This window comes from Perognathus longimembris, chromosome 2, assembly GCF_023159225.1.
Source record: "Perognathus longimembris pacificus isolate PPM17 chromosome 2, ASM2315922v1, whole genome shotgun sequence".
Taxonomy (NCBI): domain Eukaryota; kingdom Metazoa; phylum Chordata; class Mammalia; order Rodentia; family Heteromyidae; genus Perognathus; species Perognathus longimembris.
In genome coordinates, this window is record NC_063162.1 from 44,701,744 (window position 1) to 44,726,208 (window position 24,465).

Sequence of the window (24,465 nt, forward strand, 5' to 3'; positions counted from 1 at the left end):
GATTTAAGCTTTTAAGGAAAGGACCAGAACCCTTAACCTCAAGGGTGGGGAGAGAGTGGGTAAGACTGGCAGAGGTGTGAGAGGCTCTGGCCTTCAGGGAGTTGTAAAAGTCCCTGCTCCTCCTCAAAGACACAAATGAGAACTTTCAACACGGGTAAGATGTCTTTCTGGCTCTCAGTTATTCATGGGAGAGTAACTTGTGCTGGTTCTCAATTCCCCTTCTCTTTCCTCAACAAACACCTTAGCAGGGCATGCTCCCTTCCTATCAGGAAGCAGGCTCTCTTTTTACCCTTTCAGGTAGGGCACTGCCTCCTTCTCACCCCCCTGTCTTACTTTCTTGGGAGGAAGGGTTGCTGTAGAGCTCCCAGGCTAGGTCCAGCCTGGTCACCCTCTGCCTGTCTCTCTGTGAGCCTGTGTCCTAGGAGCTCTGGGCTGGCAAGGATGATGATATACCCAAAACCACCACCAGAGGCCCTACCCAGCACTGCCTGAGCTCACCACCTCTAGGCCAGGCAATTCATTATTGAATGCCGCCAACCCAGATTACTGTTTCCCAAACCCTGGCCTGGAAGAAGAAGAAAAAAGCTTGAGTAAAGCTGAGACGATTCAGAACGCAAGACAGACTCACAGCCACCTGTAGTCCCAGGCTGAGGAAAGGCCGTGCAGGAAGGAGCCCAGTCAGAACCGGGCTGAGAGTGTGTCTGGCTTGAGCCTGAGTGTGGGCATGGGCGTGCGCTGCCCGGGAGGAAGAGGCTCTGGGGACACAGCTGGACATCACCAGGCGCAAAGCAAGGGATCTCCATGACCGTCCGGGAAAAGGACTAAGCACTCTCCTTCCGAGAGGGGCCAGCAGCTGGGGGGTGGAGAGGGGGCTGAGCCCCACCCTCAACGCTCACCTGCCCTGCACGCGGCACTCCACAACTCCACTTCCTTATTCACTTCTTGCACACTCATTTGTACTTTTTTTAATACCTTCGCTGTTGATTCCAACCCTATCTCTCCACACTCTTCCTTCGTGACAATAAAAAGCCTCCTCCTCCTTCTATTATTATTGTTGTTGTTGTTATTATTGTTGTTGTTGTTATTGTTATTGTTATTACTAGCGGTGCCTTCCGGGTACTCGCGATAGACTCCCTCGTTCGGTCTCGGTCGCCCCTCCAGTGCTCAGGCTCCCACGTCCCTCTCTGTCCCCCTCTGCGCCCCGAGTCCGGAGCCTCACGCGAACTCATGAACAAATCTGCCCTCCGGGGTCTCCAGCCTCGGCCCCGCCCACGCCCCGCCCACGCCCCGCCCCTCCCGGAGGCCGGGCCGCCGCTTCGCTCCCATTGGCCGTCCCGACCGCGCCGGCTCCAGGGCCGCGGCCGTGATTGCGGCGCGCTGGTGTCAGTCTGTCAGTCGGAGCGGGGGCGCTGGTGGCCGGGCGGGCCGCCCAGCAGCCGCAGGTGGGGCCTGGAGCGGCGGCAGCGGGACCCAGCCGAAAAACCCCGCGCCTGGAGCCGCCAGGATGCCCGGCGGGGACTCGGAACAGGTGCGCTACTGCGCGCACTTCTCCTATCTGTGGCTCAAGTTCTCGCTCATCATCTACTCCACTGTGTTCTGGGTGAGTGACCCGGGCAGCGCCCGCGGGTGGGGGCGGGGGTGAAGCTCCCCCGAGTGCCCGGATGCCAGGCCCGGGGTCCGGTCCCGATCTGGCCGCCCAGAGGAGGGCGCGGAGAGTTGGCGCGCGCTCCGCGCCCCGTTCCCCGGGAATCCGGACTTTCCGGAGGCTTCAGCTGCGCGCGGATTCCCTCCCCAGAGCCGGCTACGCACCTGCACCGAGGACCTGGCGGGGCGGGCGGGGGGTCCGGGGTGCCTGCGGAGCCCGCTGCTCCTCGACCGGCGGCTGCGGGGGCTGTGATTTAGTGTGGGCTGCACCCACCATAGCTGCAGAGTTAGTCTCCGCATTTGTCTGTGAAGTGGTCAGGTTTGGTGCTTGAGGGTCACCTGGAATCCAGGTCTGGTCCCGGTTCTTACTTTCCCACGCTCCCGGGGAAGTTGAGCGCGCCCCGTGGTTTCCCCGTCGGTGGAAGGAGGCCGCGCGCGCCCTGGGCAGGATGCGATGCACTAGACCTGCCTCCGGTCCTTGGAGGTGGTCAGTTACTGTTTCTGCGGTCATCGGGCTCCTCTGTCTGGCTGAGGAGCAGGACGGCAAGTGCTCCCACACGAACCAGCTTTCCAGCTGCGTGAACTTGAGGAAGTCACTTCATCTCTCCGGACTACCCTTTCCTCATCTCTCATCTCCAAATGGAGAGAGATTATTTTTCACCTTTTAGGATGCATGTGGAGCTGGAATGGAGCAGGCTGAATATGCGGAGTGCTCAGGTGATAGCCATTCATATTATTCTAGCCTCCAATGGGAGCATGAGCCATGTGAGCTGCCTCTAGAGACTGAGTTTCTATACGAAATGTGGACACCTGTTTTTGTTGTTGTTTTAAAATGTAGTTTTATTGTTATTATTAAGGTGACGTACAGAGGGGTTACCATTTCATAAGTCAGGTAATGAATACATTTATTTTTGGATATCACCCCTTCCTTCCCTTTCCCTCAGCTTCCCCCTGCTTACATGTTATATAGTTCATATTCCACACAATGGATACTGAATACCATGACTGACTGCATTTATTCATTCTTCCTCCCAAGAAATGAGGACATCTTTCTGCTTGGTGGACTTCACTTTGCCTCTCTAGAGTAGCCTTTGCTCCAGTATATTACAAAGGCAGACTCTGCAGAGCTCCTAGGAAGGTCACTGGCACCTATACTCTTGGAAACCCTCCCTCCGTGTGTGTATGTGGACAGATCTCTTAAGCAAGCAGGAACTGCTGGACTTTTCCTAAGAACTGACTATTTATAGTCAGGCATATAGTTATATGCCTGGTAATTAGTTGATCCTGATTCTTGTCCTTCTCTGTTCAAGACTCACTGGGCTGTCTCAGGCAAGCCTGTGTACTCTCAAAGATCTCAAAACCCTGCACTGACATTTCCATCTAGCGAAGTCTAGATAAGCTCAGGGCCAGCTTACAACATAGTTCAGGTAATGTGGATGAGAAGTAAGCAATATGTTGTGGGGCTTGAAGATGGCAGAAGGTTGGATGTGGGGATAGGGTGGGTGATTTGAGCTGTAATTTAGTGGCTCTCCTCAGAAGTTACATCAGAACCAACCAAAGAGTTGTTGATTTTTTTTTTAATACTACAGATTCTTGCTGTGGCCTAGGTATGTGTATTTTCTTGTAAACTGTTTCTGCTGAGGTCCTCACAGGTCTTTTCAGTCCACGTCAATTCTTTGCTGGTTTTGTCTGGTCTGTATGTTCTTCCTGTGGGTCAGAGTTAAAAGAAAAGGCCAGAATTAAAAGGAAAGGTCACACTTGATGAAGTGGGAGGGTAGGAATTCCATTTCTGGCTGCACTGTGATCCTCTGGGGAAGTGTAACCACTGGGAAGTCTCTTCATCTCTCTTCCCTCACCCCTACTTATCATCTATGAAATGGATACAGGACATGTCCCTATCCTCTGCTTGCACTTCACTGAACTGGTTTTTAAAGTAACCACATGGAGCTGGGCTCTGGTGGCTCATGCCTGTAATCCTGGCTACTCAGGAATCTGAGATCTGAGGACCTCAGTTTGAAGCCAGTACAGGCACGCAAGTTTATGAGACTTTTAGCCCCAATTAACTACCTAAAACCCAGAAATAGAGCTGTGTTTCAAGTGGTAGAGCACTAGCCTTGAGCATAAAAACTCAGGGACAACACCCAGGCCCTGAGTTCAAGCCCCAGAACTGGCACACATACACACAATAAAGTAACTATATGGGAGAGAGGGGACAGGGAAAGTACTACTCAAAGGAAATTATGCAGCTAAGTACACCAAACTTGTCTTTTGCATCCACCAAAGAAGACTACTCTATGGCTTTTGCTTTGCTTCTCTTGGAGAAGAATAAGACTCAGAACTTGGACTTTCTTCTCTTTATTCAAATAATGTTTCCTTATTTCTGTCCCTGAAAGTATTTCTACTTAAAAAATCTCTTGGCTCATGCCAGGAACTCAGCCATCTGCCTACTCTGCCAGGGCAGCCCCAGGTGTCAGGGTTTGTCTGCAGGGTGGAGGCCCAGAGGAAAGTAATTTGTTCTGGATGAAATTTGCTGTTAATTAGAAACCATTTGCAGAAAAGCCCATTATCTTGGTGTCATTTCTAGCCTCTGGCAAGCAATGGGGTGGAGGCAAAGGTTAGGTCACTTGTTTTATAAGCCTGCTTTAAGCCTGGAGGGGCCTTAAAATTTACCATAGCTATGCATTCTAAGTAAGACCACTTTTCTTAAAAATTACTATGGAAGCTGGGTGCTGGTGACTCACTCCTGTAATCCTAACTGCTCAGGAGGCTGAAATCTGTGGATCGGGGTTAGAAGCTAACCCAGGCAGGAAAGTCTGTGAGATTTTTTTAAAATCTCTAATAAACTACAAAAAAGGCGGGGGGGGGGGGGGCAGAAAGCTAGAAATGGAATTGTGGCTCAGATGATACTTAGGGACAGCACCCAAGCCCTAAGTTCAAGCTCCAAGGACTGGAAAGTGCATGCACGTGCGTGCGTGTGTGTGCGCACGCGCACACACACACACAGATTACCACTGTTAGGAAATACATGCAATAACACACAATTTAAAAGGAGCAAGGCATGGTGAGGCATACCTGTAATCCCAGCACTCAAGAGGCTGAGCCAGGAGGGCCTCAAGTTCAAGGGCAACTTGAACTACATAGCAAGTCCATTAAAGAAAGAAAAAGGCAGGAGGGAGAATGGGGAAGAAACAGTGACCCTCTTCCTTTTCCATTTTCCTGTTTAGGAGCAATCTCTTTCCAGTTTCATGTAATCTTTTCCTGCACAATCCTAGGCAAAGGATGTCCTAGGTACAGACATGTATATGTAGCATATATTCTGGTTTTCCTCTACAGAATGTCACACAGTATGTGCAGGGCCCCCTACATTTCACTTAAATTTAAGTCCTTGTAACATTTGGGTATGTGCCAAGGGCACCAATTTCCATTTGATGGCCATCTAGACTTCACTGGAGGCTAGGTCACAGTTTATTTTTTATTTTTTATTTTTTTTTTGGCCAGTCCTGGGCCTTGGACTCAGTGCCTGAGCACGGTCCCTGGCTTCTTCCCGCTCAAGGCTAGCACTCTGCCACTTGAGCCACAGCGCCGCTTCTGGCCGTTTTCTGTATATGTGGTGCTGGGGAATCGAACCTAGGGCCTCGTGTATCCGAGGCAGGCTCTCTTGCCACTAGGCTATATCCCCAGCCCCTAGGTCACAGTTGATTTAACCCTGCCCCAGCTAGGCAATTCTGCAGTGCTTTTCAATCTTTTGCTACTACAGGGGATGCAACGGCATCTTTGAATGTGTCATTTGTATATGTGTATATATCTACAGGGTTATTCTTAGATGTGCAATAATTAGCTTAAGGGGTGTATGGGTGTATAAAATAGGCAGAAATATATTTAACATAGGTCTGTGTAGTTAGATGGGTTTTGGAAAGCTAACTGTACACCTGTGCAGTCAGCTCCCAGGTCAACCTTCCTACTCTCTTCAGTCACAACCCCCTCCCTGCGAAGCCAGTTGCTCTGGAACCCAGAGCAGTATAAATTAGCACTGCTTATTTTTGCAGGGATCAAACCCAGGGCTTGAGGCCCTGGCTCTTCTACTGAGCTACATGTGCCCCTAGCCCTTTAATTTTTAAAAAATATTTTTAATTTTTTTTTTTGGCCAGGCCTGGGTCTTGCACTCTGGGTCTGGGCACTGTCTCTGAGCTTCTTTTGCTCAAGGCCAGTTTACCACTTGAGCCCACTTCTGGTATTTTCTAAGTAGTTTATTGGAGATAGGAGTCTCATGGATTTTCCTGCTCTGGCTGTCTTCAAACCACTGTCCTCAGATCTCAGCCTCCTGAGTACCTAGAATTACAGGCATGAACCGCTGATTTTGATGTTGTTAAACTTAATGTATTTCTTTAAACTGACTTATTTTCCAAGCTTAAAGTTATTTTTAAAAGAAGGCATCTGGCTGGAAAGTGAAAGAGGCGCAGATAAGGAGGGGAGGGGAGGGGAGGGAATGGACAACAGCAGGAGGGGCGAGGGTTAGCAGAGCATGAATGAGGATACATATGGTTGTTGTAGTTTATTTGCATATATGAAGATAGAATGATGAAATTATTTTTAGAAGGGAGTGTGGGATGAAGGAGAGGGAGAGAGATTATGGTTGATCAGGATACATTGTATATATGTGTCTATGTACAATGTAACAACAGAGCCCCCTTGTAGGACTAATGTATGCCAATTAAAAGCAACACAGAAAAAAGAACTATCATTGCTGCCAATGGGAAAGCAGCCCCCCTCATCACAGACATCAGGGAAAGCAAGTGACTATACAATTCTGGCTAGCTGCCTGTAGGTGCTGAAGTTGGTGACCCAGAAGCACCCCCCCCCCCCCGTTCTGTTCAAAGGGCAGATTGGCCAATGCTTAAGTGGCTTTGAGACAACCTGGCACCACACCTGAGGCTGGCTCCTCTGTGGGACAGGAAGAGAAGAGGCTGGAAGGTAATGAAACAGGGAATGAATGTCAGTTGTTAGTGAACACCAGTCAGACTGTGAGTGATTTGGGGGCCTGGAATAGATGCATTCACGGTCGCTCTGTGGAGCCGGCCTGAGCTCCCAGGTCTCCTCCTCCTTGGTCCCTTCAAGTGCTTGGCACCCATAGTACCAAGAGCCTCCTCTTCCGGTTTGCAGGGTGAATCATTCTGACCCAGGCTCCCGCAGGGCTCAGGGAACACACCTCTAATTTTAGCCCTGCCCAGGGTGTCCCAGGGATCCGTTTACTTAACTGCTTTTCCTTTGCTGGCCTCTGGGCTCCTGGAGGTCAGGGGTGTGGCTCATTCTTATTCTCTGAATGCCAAGCTTGAGTTTGGACACCCAGTAGGTGCTCAGGGAGGGCTGATTGAATGAGGCTGATGGAATCTCACAGACATTGACAAGGCAGGGATCCGACCTGGCCAGAAGCAGAGCTGGGTGTGCAGCATTGGTGGGCAGATTTGCAGAGCTGGCAGATGTCACAACCACTTTCTCTCAAGGATGAAGGATGCCCAAGCCTGCTACCTTGGCAATGGGTAGTGTTTCCAGTCTGGGAAGGGCACTGGGGCTGGAAGTGTTGATTAATAAGGAAGAGAAGAACAGGGTGACGATAGGGGTGGGGTGGATGTGGAGGAAAGGGGGGCAGCGTAGGTGCTGCAGGTTAGGAGGGTTGGAGGTGGCAGGAACTCTTTTGCCCTCTCCATGGAAAGATCTGTTTGTACAGCATAGACTCTAAGCCTGGATTCAAAGTGCTCGAAGGAGCACTTCCAGGCCAAGCAACTTAGGCACCAAACTTCCATGTGCCTGCTCTGCCTTATCAGTAAAATGGATATTGAGTTTGCTCAGAGCCGTGCCTGGCACCAAGCAAACACCACTCTACTACCTAAAACGCTGGCATTTTCCTCCCTCCTTCTCTGTGCCAAATGTTCAAGAGCCTTATAGGAGAAAGAGACAGGTCCTTTAAGAGACCTCCAGACAGCCCTCTTGGACTACCTGAGAGAAAGGGAAGGTTTGCCCGAGAGCCCCAGAGCAATCAATGATCGATCAAGAGCAGGACCGGGATGACCTTCTCAGTCCCCAGCTCTCCCTGCCACCCGCATGTGGGGTAAGGGTGGGAGGCGCCTTCTCTGAAAGGAGCCAAGTGCCCCGCATGGCACGAGGTAAGATAAAACAGCAAAGGAAATATATTTTGTTTCTGGCAGAGTTTTTACTTTTGGAAAAAGAGCTCTGTCTTGTAGAAAATAATACATGCATCTGGTTAAGAGTGGGGGGAAAGCAAGCAATTTAGGATATCATGGTGAAAACAGAAAGTTGCCTTGCTCTGTCACTGGGAGAGAATTACAGCTACCTGTTGGTAAACTTCTTCCGGACATTTTGTAAGTGTGCATAGATGTTTTATTTCCTTTTTTTTTTTTTTCTTGGTTCATTGGGCAGGGCTGGCCATCTTCTTGTTCTAGGCAGACACTTCAAAGAGCAAGTAGTAAAATTCCAGCTGCAACTGCGGTGACCTAAAGAAGACAGCTGCACCTAATGGGCTGGTGGGGAGGGGTCTGCAGCCCAGGGACAGCTGAGGCACTCAGAGGGGCTCCTTCTGCCTAAGGCACAATAACAACCAGGCAAGGGGGATGGAGAGCCCTCCTTCCTCACCATGCCTTCATTTGTAGCACAGTAAATTAAGGCCCAGAGACAATTTCCTTATACTTTGCCTGTATTTCTAGGCACAAACCCTTCTTTTTTTGCAAAGAAGTGATTGGCTAGACCTGTGGGACTGGGCCCACACTGGGGCTTTTGGCCTTGGAGAAGCAGACAGAACCACCTGCCTTCCCACCCAACCTCCCAAGCTCTTCTCTCTGAGTGACTCACCATGCCACTCTGGGGTGGGGCTCACAGGTAACCAGATAAGAGCTTGATCATAAGTTTCTGAACCAGCCGGCTCTACTTGTCTGTGGGTGAGCCAGGACAGAGGGCATTGGGGGAAAAAAACCCAACCCTTCCCCAGAGAGAACTCTGGATGTGAGTGGGTTGGAATCCATGTCTTGTTCAGAGGCATCTTTTTAGGGTGGTTGGGATGGCTCAATTACTCATTCAGTCGACCAATAGTTGTTGGACACCTAATGTATGCCAGGTACTGTGGTAGCACAGAGAACAACAGAATAAGACAGGCTTTATGGACAAACCAGTTATGGGAAGATTTCCTGCTAAGAAAGGGGTTAGGGAGGGAGGAAGTAGGGAGAGCTTTGAGTTCCTACTTTAGATGGAATGGTTAAGGAAGGCCTTAATGAGGAGCTGACAGCTGAAGTGCTGAGAGACAAGGAACCAGCCATGGGAAAGGTCAGCTGAGAACATTGCAGGAGGAGGGGACCGTAAGAGCCCTGAGGTAGGCAGGCAGGCAAGGCTGGAGCCAATGAGGAATGTGAGGGACTGTATGTGGATAGAAAGGGCAGCGGGGTCCTAGTATATGAGGAGTTTGGGGTCCTAGTGCCTGGGAGGACAGGTTTACTGCCAGGACTGGCTATGGAGCCAGTGCTAGCTGCTTGGTGTGGCCTGCATGAGGGACACTTATCTGAACTACCTAACTTATCTGTGGATACCCAGGAGAACTGTGGGAAGCTCCTGCAAGATGAGAGGAACAAAAGCATGGGGCCCTCTCTAGGGCCACATACCTGGGGAGGACAGAGTGTTTCCTACATCTCAGGGGAACCAGGAACAAAAATGTGGTGGGGCCTCTGGAACCCACCTTATCAGAGGAGGGACTTTCCATGGGGATGTTCTGTCTGCCTAGAGCACAAGGTAGTGATTGTGCCCTCAAACTGAAGTCTGACCCCTTGGGGTACATAGGCCTTTTCCCAAGACTTGGGCCCTTCCTGCTCCTTAGTCTCTAGGGAGCTGAGAGGGCCATGGTTTAGCCACAGAGGCTGTGGGCACACAACAGTCATGTGGACCCAGGCACACTAAGACACGTGCTGTAAAGCACTTCTGGAAGCCCAGGCAATGGAGTCTGGCAGGACCATGGTGTGATACTATATGGCATCAGATACAGAACATCTGCTCAGCTCCAAACTATGCCTCTGGGCCAACTGAGGTGCCACAGGGAAGCCTAAGATGTCACCATCCCTGACCCTAGATGGTCAGTGCCCCAAGGCGACAAGTTGAAATTGGACAGCAATGGCCAATGTGAACTATGCTGCCCATCATGGCTGCCAGAAGCCTCAGGAAGATGGAGGGCTGAGCTGGGATAAGGGGAGGGGTGGAATCTTGCAGGCTGGGGGTTGGGCAGGCCAAGCCCAGGAGGGCCCAGCCCTGGTGGGCACCAGAAGGAGCAATTGTTGGGGAGAAAGAAAACAAATTCAGATAACTGGGTGGCTAGGAACAAGTCTGGGAGAACTCTACCTCAATTTTTTTTTTTTTTTTTTGTAAAGGGGAATAAGCCTTGTGCCTCCTGCAGGAGTAAGGCCTAGCCTGCTGGGCCCTGGACTGAGGGTCTCATGTGCTAGGTACCACGATGCAGATGCCAGGAGGGTTGCCATCTGGGATCCTCATATCAACTCTGTGAGCCAACAGGATGAGGACTTGGTCCTGTCTTCCAGGTACAGGGACCAAAGCCCTGAGAGGGGAAGTGACTTGTTTGAGGCCACCATTTGCCTATCTCTGACACAGAGCTACTTCACTGGGAAAATAGAGGGGTGTTTTGATTAAATTTTTTTTATAAAGGGACATCTTAGCTTGCAGGAAAGCAAATATTTGCCTGTTGGGCAGGATGAAAACAGCCTTGGCTCAGTCAGGCTTGTTTTTCCATGTTCGGAGCCTTCCTGCTTCCTGCCTGGGAGAGCCGGAACCATCACCGCCCAAGGCAGCTGGCCCGCCCTCCCAGAATGATCCCAGGCCTTCCCCACCCCTTACTCCTTACTCTTCCTATCTTCTTCTCCTCCCCTGCTGCGAGGTGCAGTGTGGGAACCCTTTGCAGTTGCTGGCCAGGGATCACGTCCATGCCAGGCACTGGGTGCTGGGTGCTGGGTTCATGGTCACACAGATCATACATAGATTGAAACAATTCTGTAGGGGCAGTGGAGTGGGACACTAGCCTCTGAGGCTTCTGAACTTCTGACACTAAAAGAACTTCTAGGCTAGGGGGACTCGAGTCCATGGCTGGCAGTCTCCTGTGCTGGGAAGTGTCACAAGGTCACACAATTATGTCCTCTTGTTAGAGCTGCTGACTCAGTGGTCCTGGCATTCATCCGAGGCCCATGTAACTGTCAGCTTCCCCCCAGGGGACACAGCAGTGGCCACAGCCATGGTAGTGCTTTCGGGAGAGGGAATTTTTCTCTCTGCAGCTGGATCCTGAATGATGTGCAGAACCTCTTCCTCTCCTCCCTCCACCCCCGCCCTGATGTTCTGGACAGTTTCTCTGGGCTGGAAAAGGTGGAGAGAGCACATACATGACCAGGACAGGCCCAGAAAAGACAGAACATTCCACCAGCTGTGGAAGAGGAGTGGAGTTGGAGATGCAGGGGAAGTTGGGGGCTCATCCAGGCAAGGAAGTGCTGGTGATGCGGTGGCTGGAAGCAGGGATGCGGGAGGCTCAGGAAGGCTGGGCTTCTCTGGAGGACCCGGATGTGTGGGGGCTGTGAAGCAAGAGTTCTATAATTTTGTTTTCCCGTTGATTATCTTTAAAATGGTCTTTCATTTGCTCTAAAGACAGTGTTTCTGTGTAGTTTGTGACTTGGAGAAGTTTCCATAGACTGAGATTGAGTCACAAACTTCAGGAGTGACCTATGATTAGTCTTCTCCCTTTAAATGATGTCTCAGTTTGAGAGCTATGCAAGGGTGTCATGCTGGAAGCCAGCTGGGTTCTCACCAGTGCCAACACTTGCAGGTTTTACCATGTAGGAGCCATGTGCAGGGTGGGGTCCATCTTTACCAGCAAGGTGGGAGCTGGCCTGGGGTCGCAGCAATGCGCTCTGGCCCCCAGGGACTGACTGGTTAGTGGAGGGTGAGGATTCATCTCTGACCTTGATGTCTCTGCACTGTAGTGGGGTGAATGGTAGGCCCCAACCTCAAGCACCTGCCTGTGTCTCCGAGCCCGTGAATGTGACTTTATTTGGGAAAAATCTCTTAAGTAGATAGAATTAAGTTCAAGCTGTAGAGGTGACATCATGGATTACCCGGGTATGCTCTAAATCCAACAAGTGTCTTTGGGTGTGTAAGGCAGCAGCTTTATGAGAGGGGCAGCGATCTGGAGGCAGGGGCAGACCAGCCAGGAATCCCCAGGAGCCAAGAGAAGCTGGAAGGCACAAGGAAGGGTGATCCCTGGAACCTTGGGCAGGGATGGGGGTTGGGGTGGGCCCCTGCCTTCTCAGACTCCCAGAGTCCAGGGAGAATGAGGCTGTTGTTATAAGTCACCTGAGCTGTTTCTTCCCTGCCAGGTTGCTTCACTAGGGAGGGGCTTGGCTGAACAGGGTCCCTAGTGTGTCTCTCCATTCCTGCCCTGCTCTGAACACTGAGGGGAAGGAGAGGCTAAGAGAGGAGTAGGTAGAAAGGAGGGAGGCTGGAGCCCTGCCCATGCCCCCCATATCCCTACCTACAGTCCCAGAGCCCCACCCACATATGCTCCCTAAGCAGGGGGCATACAGGCTTCATTGGGGTTTCTTCTCTACATGGCATGCTCAATAGAGAGGAGTTCTGACCGGGGGGGGGGGGGGGAATGCAAGTTAGCTCTTAGGAAGGAATAACTGGTTCTGAAAGCAACAGAGTGTAAACCACCCAACACACAGGGCTATAGAATATTTGGGGTTCTCTAATAACTGTCGTAATCAGAGTGTCAGCTTGTTACGATGGTCAGGTGGAGGGGTTTAACATGAAGCCTGGACTTGTAGCTTTCCTGGACAGCTAGGGTCCTGGCATACCTCTGGTCTACCCCTGCTGTGTGGAGAGATGGAAAATGAGCCCAAGGCCACAAATTAAGTAGCCTTGGTTCTAGAACCCTGGCCAACAGGACAGTGTCCAGGCTTCCCTGGCCTGGTGGGCACCCTCAGCCGTTGAGTGCTGACATCCAGCAGGAGTGTCAATGGCACTGCTACTGTGATGAATGTTCCCAGTAGGGCCAGCACTCAAGCAGCAAGAGCCCAGCTCATGCCTCTGCTTGGTTCTTGCCTGGCCTCTGACCTGGAGTGACTGCCATTTGCCTGGACTTGTGGTGGGTGGTGGCACCAGATGAGCCAGATTTGCCCCTGTCCCTTGAAGCTGGCACTGGTTGAGCTCTGGCAGGGTACTCTGACAGCTGCAAGCTGGGGTGATCTAGGCCTGGTCAATGGCTCCTGGGTGGCCCTGTAGAGACACTTGGCAGAATTTGGCTCAGGGATCCCAAGACAGGGGAGGGGATCAGCCTTCTGTAGGAGTGGAGGGTGGGCTTACAATACATCAGAGCATAAGCAAGATGAGCACAGCACTGGTTCTGGGACCATAGACCTGAGACAGGCTGAGACCGGTTTCTGTCAGTCCATTGCTGTGCTCCACTGAGATCTCCTCTGATGCTGGCCTCATATAGTATTGAACTTGACATGACTTTGCAGCTGTGAAACCCTTCTGTGCTGTCCCATGTGTTCTGATAGACCCTCCCACACATCTGCATTCTCCTCTGTTGTCTTTTTAAAGCTCTGGGTCTGTTCTGAGCCGAGCTGCTTTCTAGACATTCTTGGGTGGTGGCCCTGACCTTGCTCCATTGCTCTCAGAGAGGTGAGGTGACTCCATGACCTGCTTCAGGAGCGGAGTGGGATGTTGTTCTTCTGCAGAAAAGAATTCCATTCCATTTTCTTCCTTTCTCTTTCTATTCCTATCTTCTTCCTTGCCCTTCCCTCACTTCCTTTTCTGCTTTATTCCCTTCCCCTCTCTTCTTCGGTTCCTTCCTTTCTTCTTCCCTTATTTTATTTTAATTTAATGTTTAATTTAATTTGTGTGTGTGTGTGACAGGGTCTCATGATGTGATCCAGGTTGTTCTTGATCACACAATCCTTTTGTTGCTGCTGCTGCTACTTCTTCCTTCTTCTCTTTCTCTTTTGCCACCTTCTTCTTGCCAATATCAGGGCTTTAACTCAGGGCTTAGCTCTGTACACTTGAGCCACAACTCCAGCCTGGCATTTTGCTGGTTATTTTGAAGATGAAGTCTTGTAGACTTTTCTGTCAGGGATCACTTTGAACCAGGATCCTCTGGCTCTCGGCTTCTGAGTAGCTAGGATTACAGGCATCAGCCATCAGTACCATTCTGATTGGACTTTCTGGGTGCTGGAGTTACAGGTATGTGCCACTACACCCAGTCTGAGAACTTTTCTTCCTTAGAGATGTTGTTTGCTGGTTAATTCAATTGTTTAGTCATTTGTCAAACATTTTCTTGGCATATGGGGGCCTCTGATCTCCTCAGGTTCTGCTGGAGAGGAGCTACCCCACCCCCACCCTCCAGGAAGTGGGCTGACTGCTGCCCAGTGTGGGAAAGGAAGGGGCTTCCCAACGCTGAGTGTCAGAGGCCCCTTGGCCTAGGTCCCCTTGAGCTCCCTGAAGATGCAGGAAGGAGGAAGTGGAGCCAGCAGCATCATTGTCCCTCAGAACATGTTCTTTTCTTTTGGAGAGGATAGGCAGGGCGTGAGAACTCCCCTTATTGATGAGAGGATGGGGGTGGGGGTTCTAGTGGAGACAGCACTGGCCCGGGAGGCTGGAGAACTGGGTCACAGCTGCTGCTCAGGGGCTAATTCACTGTGAGACCTTGGGGAATGACAATCCCTCTCTGGGCAGCACAGTTCAATCTGCAAAGTGAAGGGGTTAGGTCAGGTCAGTGCCTAGCTATTCCTTATTCCTGGTAGATTAAATTCCAATATGTATATAATAGGTATAATGTATATTTGAGAAAACAATGAATACCTCAAAACAGTGAGTTCACAGATATTTTGGTTAGGGCAGGAACATATTTATTTTCAAAAAAGTCATTTAAAGAAAACTATCAGGTCAATAACAGCACAGGTAGCTGGCCCACACTGAGATGTGTGGAGAGATACATGGACGTTCCTAGTGGGTGTGCCTCCACTTGTCTAGGATCTTTGGGGCATAATCTATGCTCTTCTTATTGGAAGAAATTGACCATGCCTTTCCTGGATGTCAGTGGAGAGGGTGAAGGGCTGCCCAGAGTCGCACAGCTTCTAAGTGGTGGAGTGTCTCCAGCTGCCACCCTCTTTGCATCATCACAACAACCCAGCCCTCAGGTGGATGCACCAGGGTCTTTTCCTCCTCTCGCAGCACTGGGGTTTCACCATCAAGTTTGTTTGCACATTCTCATCCTAACTCCTTCCTTCCTTCCTTCCTTCCTTCCTTCCTTCCTTCCTTCCTTCCTTCCTTCCTTCCTTCCTTCCTTTCTCTCTCTCTGTCTCTCTCTCTGTCTGTCTCTCTCTGGTGCTGATCCTGGGGCTTGAACTCTGAGCCTGGGCACTGTCCTTGAACTTATTTTGTCCATGGCTAGCACTCTTTGGTTTTTTTGTTTGTTTGTTTGTTTTGCCAGTCCTAGGCCGTGAACTCAGGGCCTGAGCACTGTCCCTGGCTTCTTTTTTGCTCAAGGCTAGCACTCTGCCACTTGAGCCATAGCGCCACTTCTGGCCATTTTCTGTATATGTGGTGCTGAGGAATCGAACCCAGGGCCTCATGTATATGAGGCAAGCACTCTTGCCACTAGGCCATATTCCCAGCCCAATGGCTAGCACTCTTTCACTTGAACCATAGTGCCACTTCCAGCTTTTTGGTGATTAATATTGGAGATAAGAGTCTCACAGACTTTCATGCATGCCCAGGCTGGCTTTGAACCATGATCCTCAGATCTCAGCCTCCTGCATAGCTAGGATTACAGTGTCCACAGCATCCTAATTTTCTTAAAGCAGAGAAGGAAGGATCTAAGGGGCTAAGCCATCTTCCTCTGCTGTCCTCCCCTACCCTCCTCCTCTGCTGTTCTCTGGGTCTTTCCCATGCATAGTGAGGCACATGTTCTAAAGCTCTGGGCATCCTGTTTCCTGGTACTTCACTTGGATGTCTAATAGGTAGGCTCCCTTTGTAGCCCATATTTAGCTCCTGTTAGGAGTTGGTGAAATACCTGGTTTGAGCAATAATGCCAGTCCAGGCAAGGCCATCCATGTCAGGCCTCCTATATATCTCTGCCAGCCACCAGCAGGAAGACAGTTCAGATGCAACCAGGCTTGTTGGGAAATACCAGACTTGCTTTCTTAACTTGCTTGTGAAACACTCTAACAGAAAAGGCAAAAGAATGATGCTCTGGAGCAGTTCATTACCATCTAGAGTCAACTCTGACATCTGGCCATCACAGAGGAAGTAGAAGACACCAGAACAATTCACCTCATAAACTCAAGATTCCTTCCTTCCTTCCTTCCTTCCTTCCTTCCTTCCTTCCTTCCTTTCTTTCTTTCCTTCTTCTTTTTTTTTTTTTTTTTAGTACCAGGGTCTAGGGAACTCAGAGTTGTCTGTCTTAAACTGCTTTTTCCTTAAGGCTAGTGCTCTTCCACTTGAGCCACAGCTCCACTTTGGGCTTTTTTTTTGGGGGGGGGGTGGTAGTTTACGGAAGATAGGAGTCTCAGACTTTCTTGCCTGGGCTGGCTTTGAACTACAATCCTCAGATCACAGCCTCCCAACTAGCTAGGATTATAGACATGAGCCACTGGTGCCTGACATCGTATGCTTCTGAAAAAAAGTATCTTTCTTTAAAGAAATGTATCTCTGGATTTGTTTCTTAAAAATAACAACCCAGAATGCTCTTGGACATGACCATACCATTTTTATGCCTAAGAAAATGGCCAGTTCAGTAACAGTGCTTCAGTTGTCCCCAAAGGTCTCTTTTACATTGGAAAACAGTATTAAGTCCTTGCACTCCAGCCAGCTTCCTTTTGGCAGAAGGTTTCCAGGACTCCTCTGAACCCTGAATGTTACAGGTTTGGATACCTGAGGGGATGGGATTGTATGATGGTGCCCACCTGCACTATGCCTTATCTGCCTAGACCTACTGGGCCTGTCCTCCCCTGGAGAGGAACAGGAAGATAGCATATGTGGAAAGACTTCCCAGGCCAGAGAGCCATGTGGAGCTTGGGCCCCCATAGGAGCCACCTCTCTCACAGGCTGCCTCTCCCAATGGAAGCCCTTCTTCCTGGACCGCAGGCTCTACTGTCCATACTTGGCCCTATGCTAGGCACTGGGAGGAAATGCTCACCAAGAGCTGCAGGACCCAGGGCTACTGCTGGCTGCTTGGGCACAGACATGGCCACGCCAGGCCACTACCAGTGTGTAAGGCAGCCCCTCCTTGTCCTTTGCCTCAGATGACTATGTGGGCTGGGGCCTATCTTTCCTACCAGATTGATTACCAAGTTCTCCAAGAACTTTCCCAGTCCAAAGTTAGTCTGGGATGGGAGAAATGAACGTGGGGTCATGGGAACCGGGGCTTATAGGATTGGTTCAAGGGCTGAACTTTGAGGCCTGGACTTATGACTGATACTTCAAGGTGGAGCCATCTTATGAGACTGAGCCGTTGAACTTGCAGGATCTGACGCTACTACCAGGAAGGCAGTGTGAGAATGGAATCTACCTGTGGGCCAGCCAGCTGTGGCCACAGAGAGTCAGACTTGGGTGTTGGCATAGGTGGTGATCCCCACGTTTGCTTTGTGGTAGATACTTTACCTGCTCCAGGACACAGGGAAAAACTCTCAAATCACTTTTAGTTGTTTAGTTGGTTAGTTGGTTTTGAGACAGACTCTCAATGTGTAGCTCACTTTGGCCTTAGGTTGGTATAAAATCCAGGCTAGCTTCTCAGTAGATCCTCCTGCCTCTTCCTCCTGAGTGCTAGGATTGTAGTCATGACCTAACATGCCTGGCTACCTCCCCAGTCCTTAGGATTTAGTCCATAGGAAATTCACCCTTACATGGCCCCTTTACTCAATTCTAACCTCAGGATCTGGCTTATCCATCCCAAGGCTAACATTTTGGATTCTTTCCAAAGAGCTACTCTACCTAGTTACCTTGGAATGTACTGTGGGAGACTCTTAAAAACAGGTACATGAAGTCGTCCTTCCAGGCTTAGTCAAATAGTTCTCCCTTGTCTCCTAGGAGGAAGTAACCACTCTGCTCTTGTTTCAGTGTCCTGGTCAGTTACTTCCTAAGCCACGTCCACCAGCCTACCCATACTCCAGGCCCAAAGCCGATGCGGGGAAGATAGTCAGCAGACACCAAGACCCATGGACTGTGGGGGAGGCTCAAAGGTTATGGTTAAAACTCATGGGTGGCAAGAGAGACAGGGAGTCTGGAGAGGGATGGAGGGGAAACCAGGGAGAAGAGGGCATTGGGTGGAGATGATTTTGCTTTCAACTCCTCTTCTTCCCAGCAGGGTTTCCATGGTTTTCACATTCAACATGAGTCACTCTGTTCTTATGCCTACAGGGCTCTGTGCCAGAATGGGATCCCACAGAGCTCCTTCTTTGGGCTTAGCAGCATCTGAAGCTATGTCATTCCTCCAACTCATTCCACTAGGCAGATACAGGGGGCTGTCCAAGGGCCTAGGTGCGCAGAGTGAGACCCCAGTCCTCCTTCAGGTTCACTGAATGCTTCTTTCTTGGTCTCCCTGAAGGATGTAATTAATGGCTCTGTATCTTGTCTCCACACCCTGATCTGTTATCTTTTATGCTATTCCCACCTGGCTGCCTACATTCTGCCTGACTGACCGCGGGGATTCTAGCAGCTCAGCACACAGTCTTTCCTGTGTTGTGGTTGCTCCTGATTAGAAATTCCTCTCTGTGCTGGCTAGACTGCACAGCTCCCTCATGGCCTGGAATGTGCTGTGTATGTGAGTCTCTGCCTACAGGAGGGATTGAAAGCAGATGGATGGCCCACTGCTTCCTAGAGAGGCTTGTTTTTCAAAGGCCATGCTCCCACACAGAGGCCTAGCTCAAGGCCTTCTCAGACAGCCTCCAGAGCACTTCTAGGAGGTTCTCCCTAGCTGCCAGACAGCATAGGAAAGCTTGAGGGAGGTGAAGAGTGCCATTATTAAGGAAGACAGACAAACATGCCTGTAATCCTAGCACTCAGGAGGCTGAGACAGGTGGATCATGAGTTCGAGGCCATCCTTGGCTTAGCGAGACCCTGTTTATTTGTTTGTTTTTTAAGGTATCTGTAGAGAGGTCATACATCAAAAGGGCTAACCCACAACCCATGCTCATGGGGCAGCAGATTTGATTAAGAATGGTCAATTCTCCCCATCCTGAGTCTAGATTCAATATGGTTCCAAGCAAAGCTCAGTGCTTTGCTTTTCATGAAGGCTGATGTGGTGATTCTAAACTAGACATGGAAGAATGCAGATCTAGGACTGAGCAGGACACTTGCAAAGAAGACAGGAAGGGGGATGGGTTACAAGGCTATAGCCTCAACAGTAGTAGGAGGGTTTGCTAGAGACAGAAAGACCAATAGAAGACGTGAAGAGCTGGAAGCAGATGCAGGCCCTCATTTTAGTTATAAGTTATGTTAGTCAGCTTTCTATTCCTGTAATGTGCCTGAGACAATCAACGTTATGAAGAGGAAAGGTTTATTGGTGGATAGTGGCCCAGTTTTGGGATCTGGGGAGGCACCATATCATGTAAATGGCATGGGGAGGAATAAACACAACCAGAGTAGAATAAAGAAGGGGTGAGGGTCCCCTGTCTCCCTCAGGAGTACACTCCCCAGTGACCTATGCCCCTCCCACTAGGCCCCACCTCCCACAGGAGCTACCACCTCCCAGTAAACTCCAATTTGGGGAGCAATCCTTTACTATGTGGACTTTTGGAGAACACTTGGTACCCAAACTATAGCAAAGGTAGAGGAAAGGTGTGGACTTTTCCTCCATTCCAACTCAAAGGCTCCCTGATGGACATTTCCCACTTTTCCTCTGTCCTCCCTGCATCTTGCCCCATATCCAGTCTTGTGGTGACCCAGTGGTTATTAATACACAGTAGGAGATTGGTATGTGCCTTTAGGCTGAAAATAGACCTTTTGGGTCTCTGTGAAGTGTACACTTGCCTCTGCTGGGTGCTTCTTTTTTTTTTTTTTTTTTTTTTTGCTAGTCGTGGGCCTTGAACTCAGGGCCTGAGCACTGTCCCTGGCTTCCTTTTGCTCAAGGCTAGCAATCAGCCAACTTGAGCCACAGCACCACTTCTGGCCATTTTCTATGTATGTGGTGCTGAAGACTCGAACCCAGGGCTTCATGCATATGAGGCAAGCACTCTTGCCACTAGGCCATATTCCCAGCCCTCTTTTTTATTTTTGCCAGTCCTGGGGTTTGGACTTAGGGCCTGAGCACTGTCCCTGGCTTCTTTTTGCCAAGGCTAGCACTCAGCCACTTGAGCCACAGTGCCACTTCTGGCCGTTTTCTATATATGTGGTACTGAGGAATCGAACCCAGAGCTTCATGTATATGAGGCAGGCACTCTTGCCACTAGGCCATATTCCCAGCTCTGCTGGGTGCTTCTTGAAGGACACATAGGTGCTGACATATGGCACAGGGTCTCTGTTTCCTAGCAGCACTGAGGAGCTGGGCCTGACCCTGCCCAGGAGGGAGCTGAGTTCTGGCCTGCAGGACTCTGAGGGGACCCGGTTCATACTTGGGTAGACAGGACTCCTCTGCCTGGTTGTAAAGTCTGGGATCTGGGGCCCGACACAGGCTGCCAGCAGCACACTCTTCCTCTCTGTGGCCTCACAAGGGTATGCCATGTCCTCCTACTTCCAGGCCTGTTTAGCTGAAGCTGTCCTGCTTGACAAATGGGCCATTTGCTTCCTGCACTGGGCTGGGTGGCCTGCTGCCTGAGGAAGGGCTATAATTAGCAGAGAGAGAGAGGAGTGGATAGGGCTGTATGCTGGCATTGACAGATAGTCTTCTACTCATATGGATAAACTGATGTCATCAGAGATGTAAATACCATTTGGAAAGTTTGAAGTTCCTGGGGAGGTTTGTGCCAACACTCCCTGTGCCCTCAGTCCCTCTGAACCAGCCTATATTATGTGCAGAGAGGTATGTGAGGAAGACAGGTGATGGTATCTTTGGCTAATAGGACAATGTGGCCTACAGTGGCATAGGGCAGTGGCGGGGGATTGGCTGCCATGGCTCCATTGTGCCTTTTTTTGTGGTTTGTGTGGCCTGGAAATGTCTTGAGATTACGTAACAGAAATGGCAATGCCTTCTAATAGGGGAAATGAGATCAGAACTGGGGAAGTTTGGTTTTCTGCCAAGAGCTGGTCCTGCAGGGGTCCCAGGGCTCCAGGGAGCCTACAGAAAGAGAAGCCACCTCTTGCCTTTCTTCAGAGAGCCAAGGTCCATTCTGTGCCAACCAAACTGAGCGAGCTAGTGACAGCTCCAGAGCTTGAGGAGTAATGATTTCCAAAGGTGAGCATGTCAGGACAGGAAGGAGGGTGGGTGGGGGACATGTCATGGTCCTGTCATCACACTACAGGAGAGAGGACTCCTCTGAGGATGGGAGACCTGAAACTCTCCACAGCATAGAGGGTCAGCTCCAAAAACACTAAGATGGAATAGTTGTTTGAGGTCAGTGGCGGAGCGAGAACTTGCAAAAGTGCAAAACGCCATCTCTGCCACCCGCAAACTGCTGCGTCTTTGAATGTCCTCTTCATGCCAGGCCTGGGCTCTGACTTCTGTGCCTCGGGAAGTCTTAGATTACCCAAGACCCCCATAGATCATCTTTAGTATGAACTGGAGGGCTCTCTGGCTTCATTCGGGGTTGGGGTTTAGTTGAGTTGACAATTCCTGCTAGGTGGAATAATTCAGATGTGGGCATTTTACGATTTTTTCTTTTGAAGCAGGCTTTGAAGTGGCAGTACTCCTGCATCAGCCTCCTGAGTGCTGGGATTACAGGCATACACCACTTTGCCCTGTTGACATTTGGCTGAGCCCACAGTTCTAGAGATCACAGATGAAGTTAGACTTTAACAATTACTTTACCATGCTCTAGGTTTGGAATTTGCCTAACCAGGTAAACTAGACAGCCTCTGGTTAATCTTATTTCTCAAAGGTAGATTTTTTTTTTTTGCCAGTCCTGGGGCTTGGGGACTCAGGGCCTGAGCACTGTCCCTGGCTTCTTTTTGCTCAAGGCTATTACTCTACCTCTTGAGTCACAGCTCCATCTCCAGCTTTTTCTGTTTATGTGGTACTAAGGAATTGAACCCAGGGCATGATGCATGCTAGGCAAGCACTGTACCACTAAGCCACATTGCCAGCCTGGTAGATTTTTTTTGAGGTTTCCATTTACTGACTGAAGTTTCTCTGTGTGTGTGTGCGTGCGCGTGTGCACACGTGCGCACATGTGCATCCACTTCTTGCACATTTTTAAGTGCACCACAGGGTTACCATCCCTCTATTTGTAGTTTCCCGATATGGCCAGATTGTCAACACATGGATGGCTGCAGAGTCTGTTGTGCTCTAAGCTCATCCCATCCCACAGGTGCACAGAGGTGTTCCTTCTAGTCTCTGTTAATGAATGATCTTTTCCCACCAGGAGGGACAGCACAGCCTTAACATACAGCCAGCACCAGGCCCAGGGGAGCTGGCTTCCTGGTTGTCCTCTGTCAGTGTGTTTCTGTATCGTGGGTTCTATTTGTGATTTGCCCCTGTCACTTGGCAGTGCTCAGGAGGAAGCAGACACTGTTCTTCTTGGTCCTCCTTGGCTTTCTGTAGATGCCCAGGAGATTTGTGGGGAAACCATGCTCCTGGGAGCCTATTAGCATCTGTGGAAGGCTTGGGTAGATGTCCAAGTGAGGTGGACCACTCTGTCCCCAGTGGAGCATATAGGACATGTGCCCCTGGCACACCATGCTGTCCCCCAACACCCCCCCCACTGGGCCTTAGCCCAGCACTGGCTTCTGGATGCAATCCATCCTGCATTCAGCTCAGTGAAGTCCAGTGGCTGAATGACCTTTCCCCATCTTCCAGGAAGCTGGCATCCTTGGGCTGCTAGTAGGAGGCCAGGGAAAGAACATGTGACTCAAACCCTGGGATCTGTGGAAAGTCCAGCCCTTGTTTGTTATCAGACTACAAACAGACTGTGCTTCTGTGCTTCCGCAGCACCAGGACTGCCAGGTGCTGGAGATGCCCACCAGGTCTGGAAAGCCCTGCTGGCCTGAGCTGAGCTTCCCAGGGGGAAGACAACAAAATCCCAGAGCAATTCAGTCATATGCTAAACGCTCAGAAATGCAAAGGGGAGTGGGGTGCCAGTAGCTCCTGCCTGTAATCCTAGGTACTCAGGATTCGAATTTGAAGCCAGCCTGGGCAGGAATGTCCATGAGACTCTTATCTCCAATCAACTACTCAGAAAAGCTAGAAGTGGCACTGTGGCTCCAGTGGCACTAGTGGTAGAGCAAAAGAAACTCAGAGACAGCACCCAGGCTGAGTTCAAGCCCCAGCCCCAGCAAAAACATAAATAAATAAAATAAAAATGCAAAGAAGGAAAATCAAACAGGAAAAAGGACTGAGGCATTTCACTGAAAGGGTCTCCCCTTCCCCGCTATACCTCCAGCCACACTTGAGTGTTACACTGTGTAGCCCAGGCTGGTCTGCAATTCAGATCCTCTTGCTTCTGCCTCCAGAGAGCTAGGATTACCTTAAATAATATGCTTTAAATAAGGTGGCCCCCAAAGGCCTCTGAGCAAAGACAGAGGAGGTGGAGGAGTGAGCCACCTGGATGTCAGTAGTGACCCTCAGTAGTGAGAATGCGAAGGCCCTATGGTGAACACATGTGCTTGCGACAGCTGTGAGGAGCCTAGCTTTGCTTTTCTGCTCAAGGCTAGCGCTCTCCCACTTGAGCCACAGCTCCACTTCGGACGTTTTGGTGGTTAATTGCACATAAGAGTCTCGCTGATTTTCCTACCCAGGTTGGCTTCAACCCATGATCTTTAGATCTCAGCTAGCATCACAGGCATGAGCTACCAACACCCCTGGCTATGTAGTGTGTTTTTTGCTGATAGAAAAGTTGATAAGGAAATTCTCCTTAAAATTCCCTTTCAAGGGCTGAGAATATGGCCTAGTGGCAAGAGTGCTTGCCTCCTATACATGAAGCTCTGGGTTCGATTCCCTAGCACAATGTATACAGAAAATGGCCAGAAGTGGCGCTGTGGCTCAAGTGGCAGAGTCCTGGCCTTGAGCAAAAAGAAGCCAGGGACAGTGCTCAGGCCCTGAGTCCAAGGCCCAGGACTGGCAAAAAAAAAAAAAAAAAAAAAAAAAAAAAAAAAATTCCCCTTCAGTTCCTCCTGTTCTACTCTTAGCTTCCCTGATGTCATCCTGAAAGTCAGTTCCTTGTGCCACATGAAATGTCTCTTCTCCCTCCCTGCAGCTTCCTCAGGTAACCTGCCTGTGTGACCCACACATTGGGGTATGTGGCTTCTCAGCTTTGTCACCTAAGAAGAGCCTCTCACAACACTGTGGGGGTGAGCAGGGCCGAAGTGGGCAAGGCCACACCCGTTTTTCAAATGAGAACACAGACTCATGGGGTCAGTGCCTGTCTCCAAAGCAAGGCACATGGCAGAGCTGTGACTCAAACCCTGTTCTTGGGCCTTTTCCCTGACTGCCAGCACTATCCTCTAAAGCAAGAGGAGATATAGGACTGTGTCAGTTCCCATGTGCTACTGTAACAGGAAGCGCCACAGATTGAGAGACTTAGGCCACAGCACGCTTTTACTTGCTCACAGTTCAAGTCTATGGTCAAGGTACTGAAAGCTGGTCTCTTCTGAGGTTTCTCCTTGGCTGGTAGATGGCGTCTT

At 50.2% G+C, this 24,465-nt stretch overlaps 1 protein-coding gene across 1 annotated transcript in view; it reads left to right on the top strand.

The window, feature by feature from the left end:
- Positions 1-1,396: 1,396 nt before the first annotated feature.
- Tspan15 (tetraspanin 15) overlaps positions 1,397-24,465 on the top strand; it is a 38,158-nt gene continuing 15,089 nt past the window's right edge. Inside the window, exon 1 of the mRNA XM_048338918.1 lies at positions 1,397-1,600. Within this exon, the coding sequence (XP_048194875.1) occupies positions 1,505-1,600 (96 nt within the window). The 5' untranslated portion in view covers positions 1,397-1,504. The remainder of the gene's footprint in view (positions 1,601-24,465) is intronic.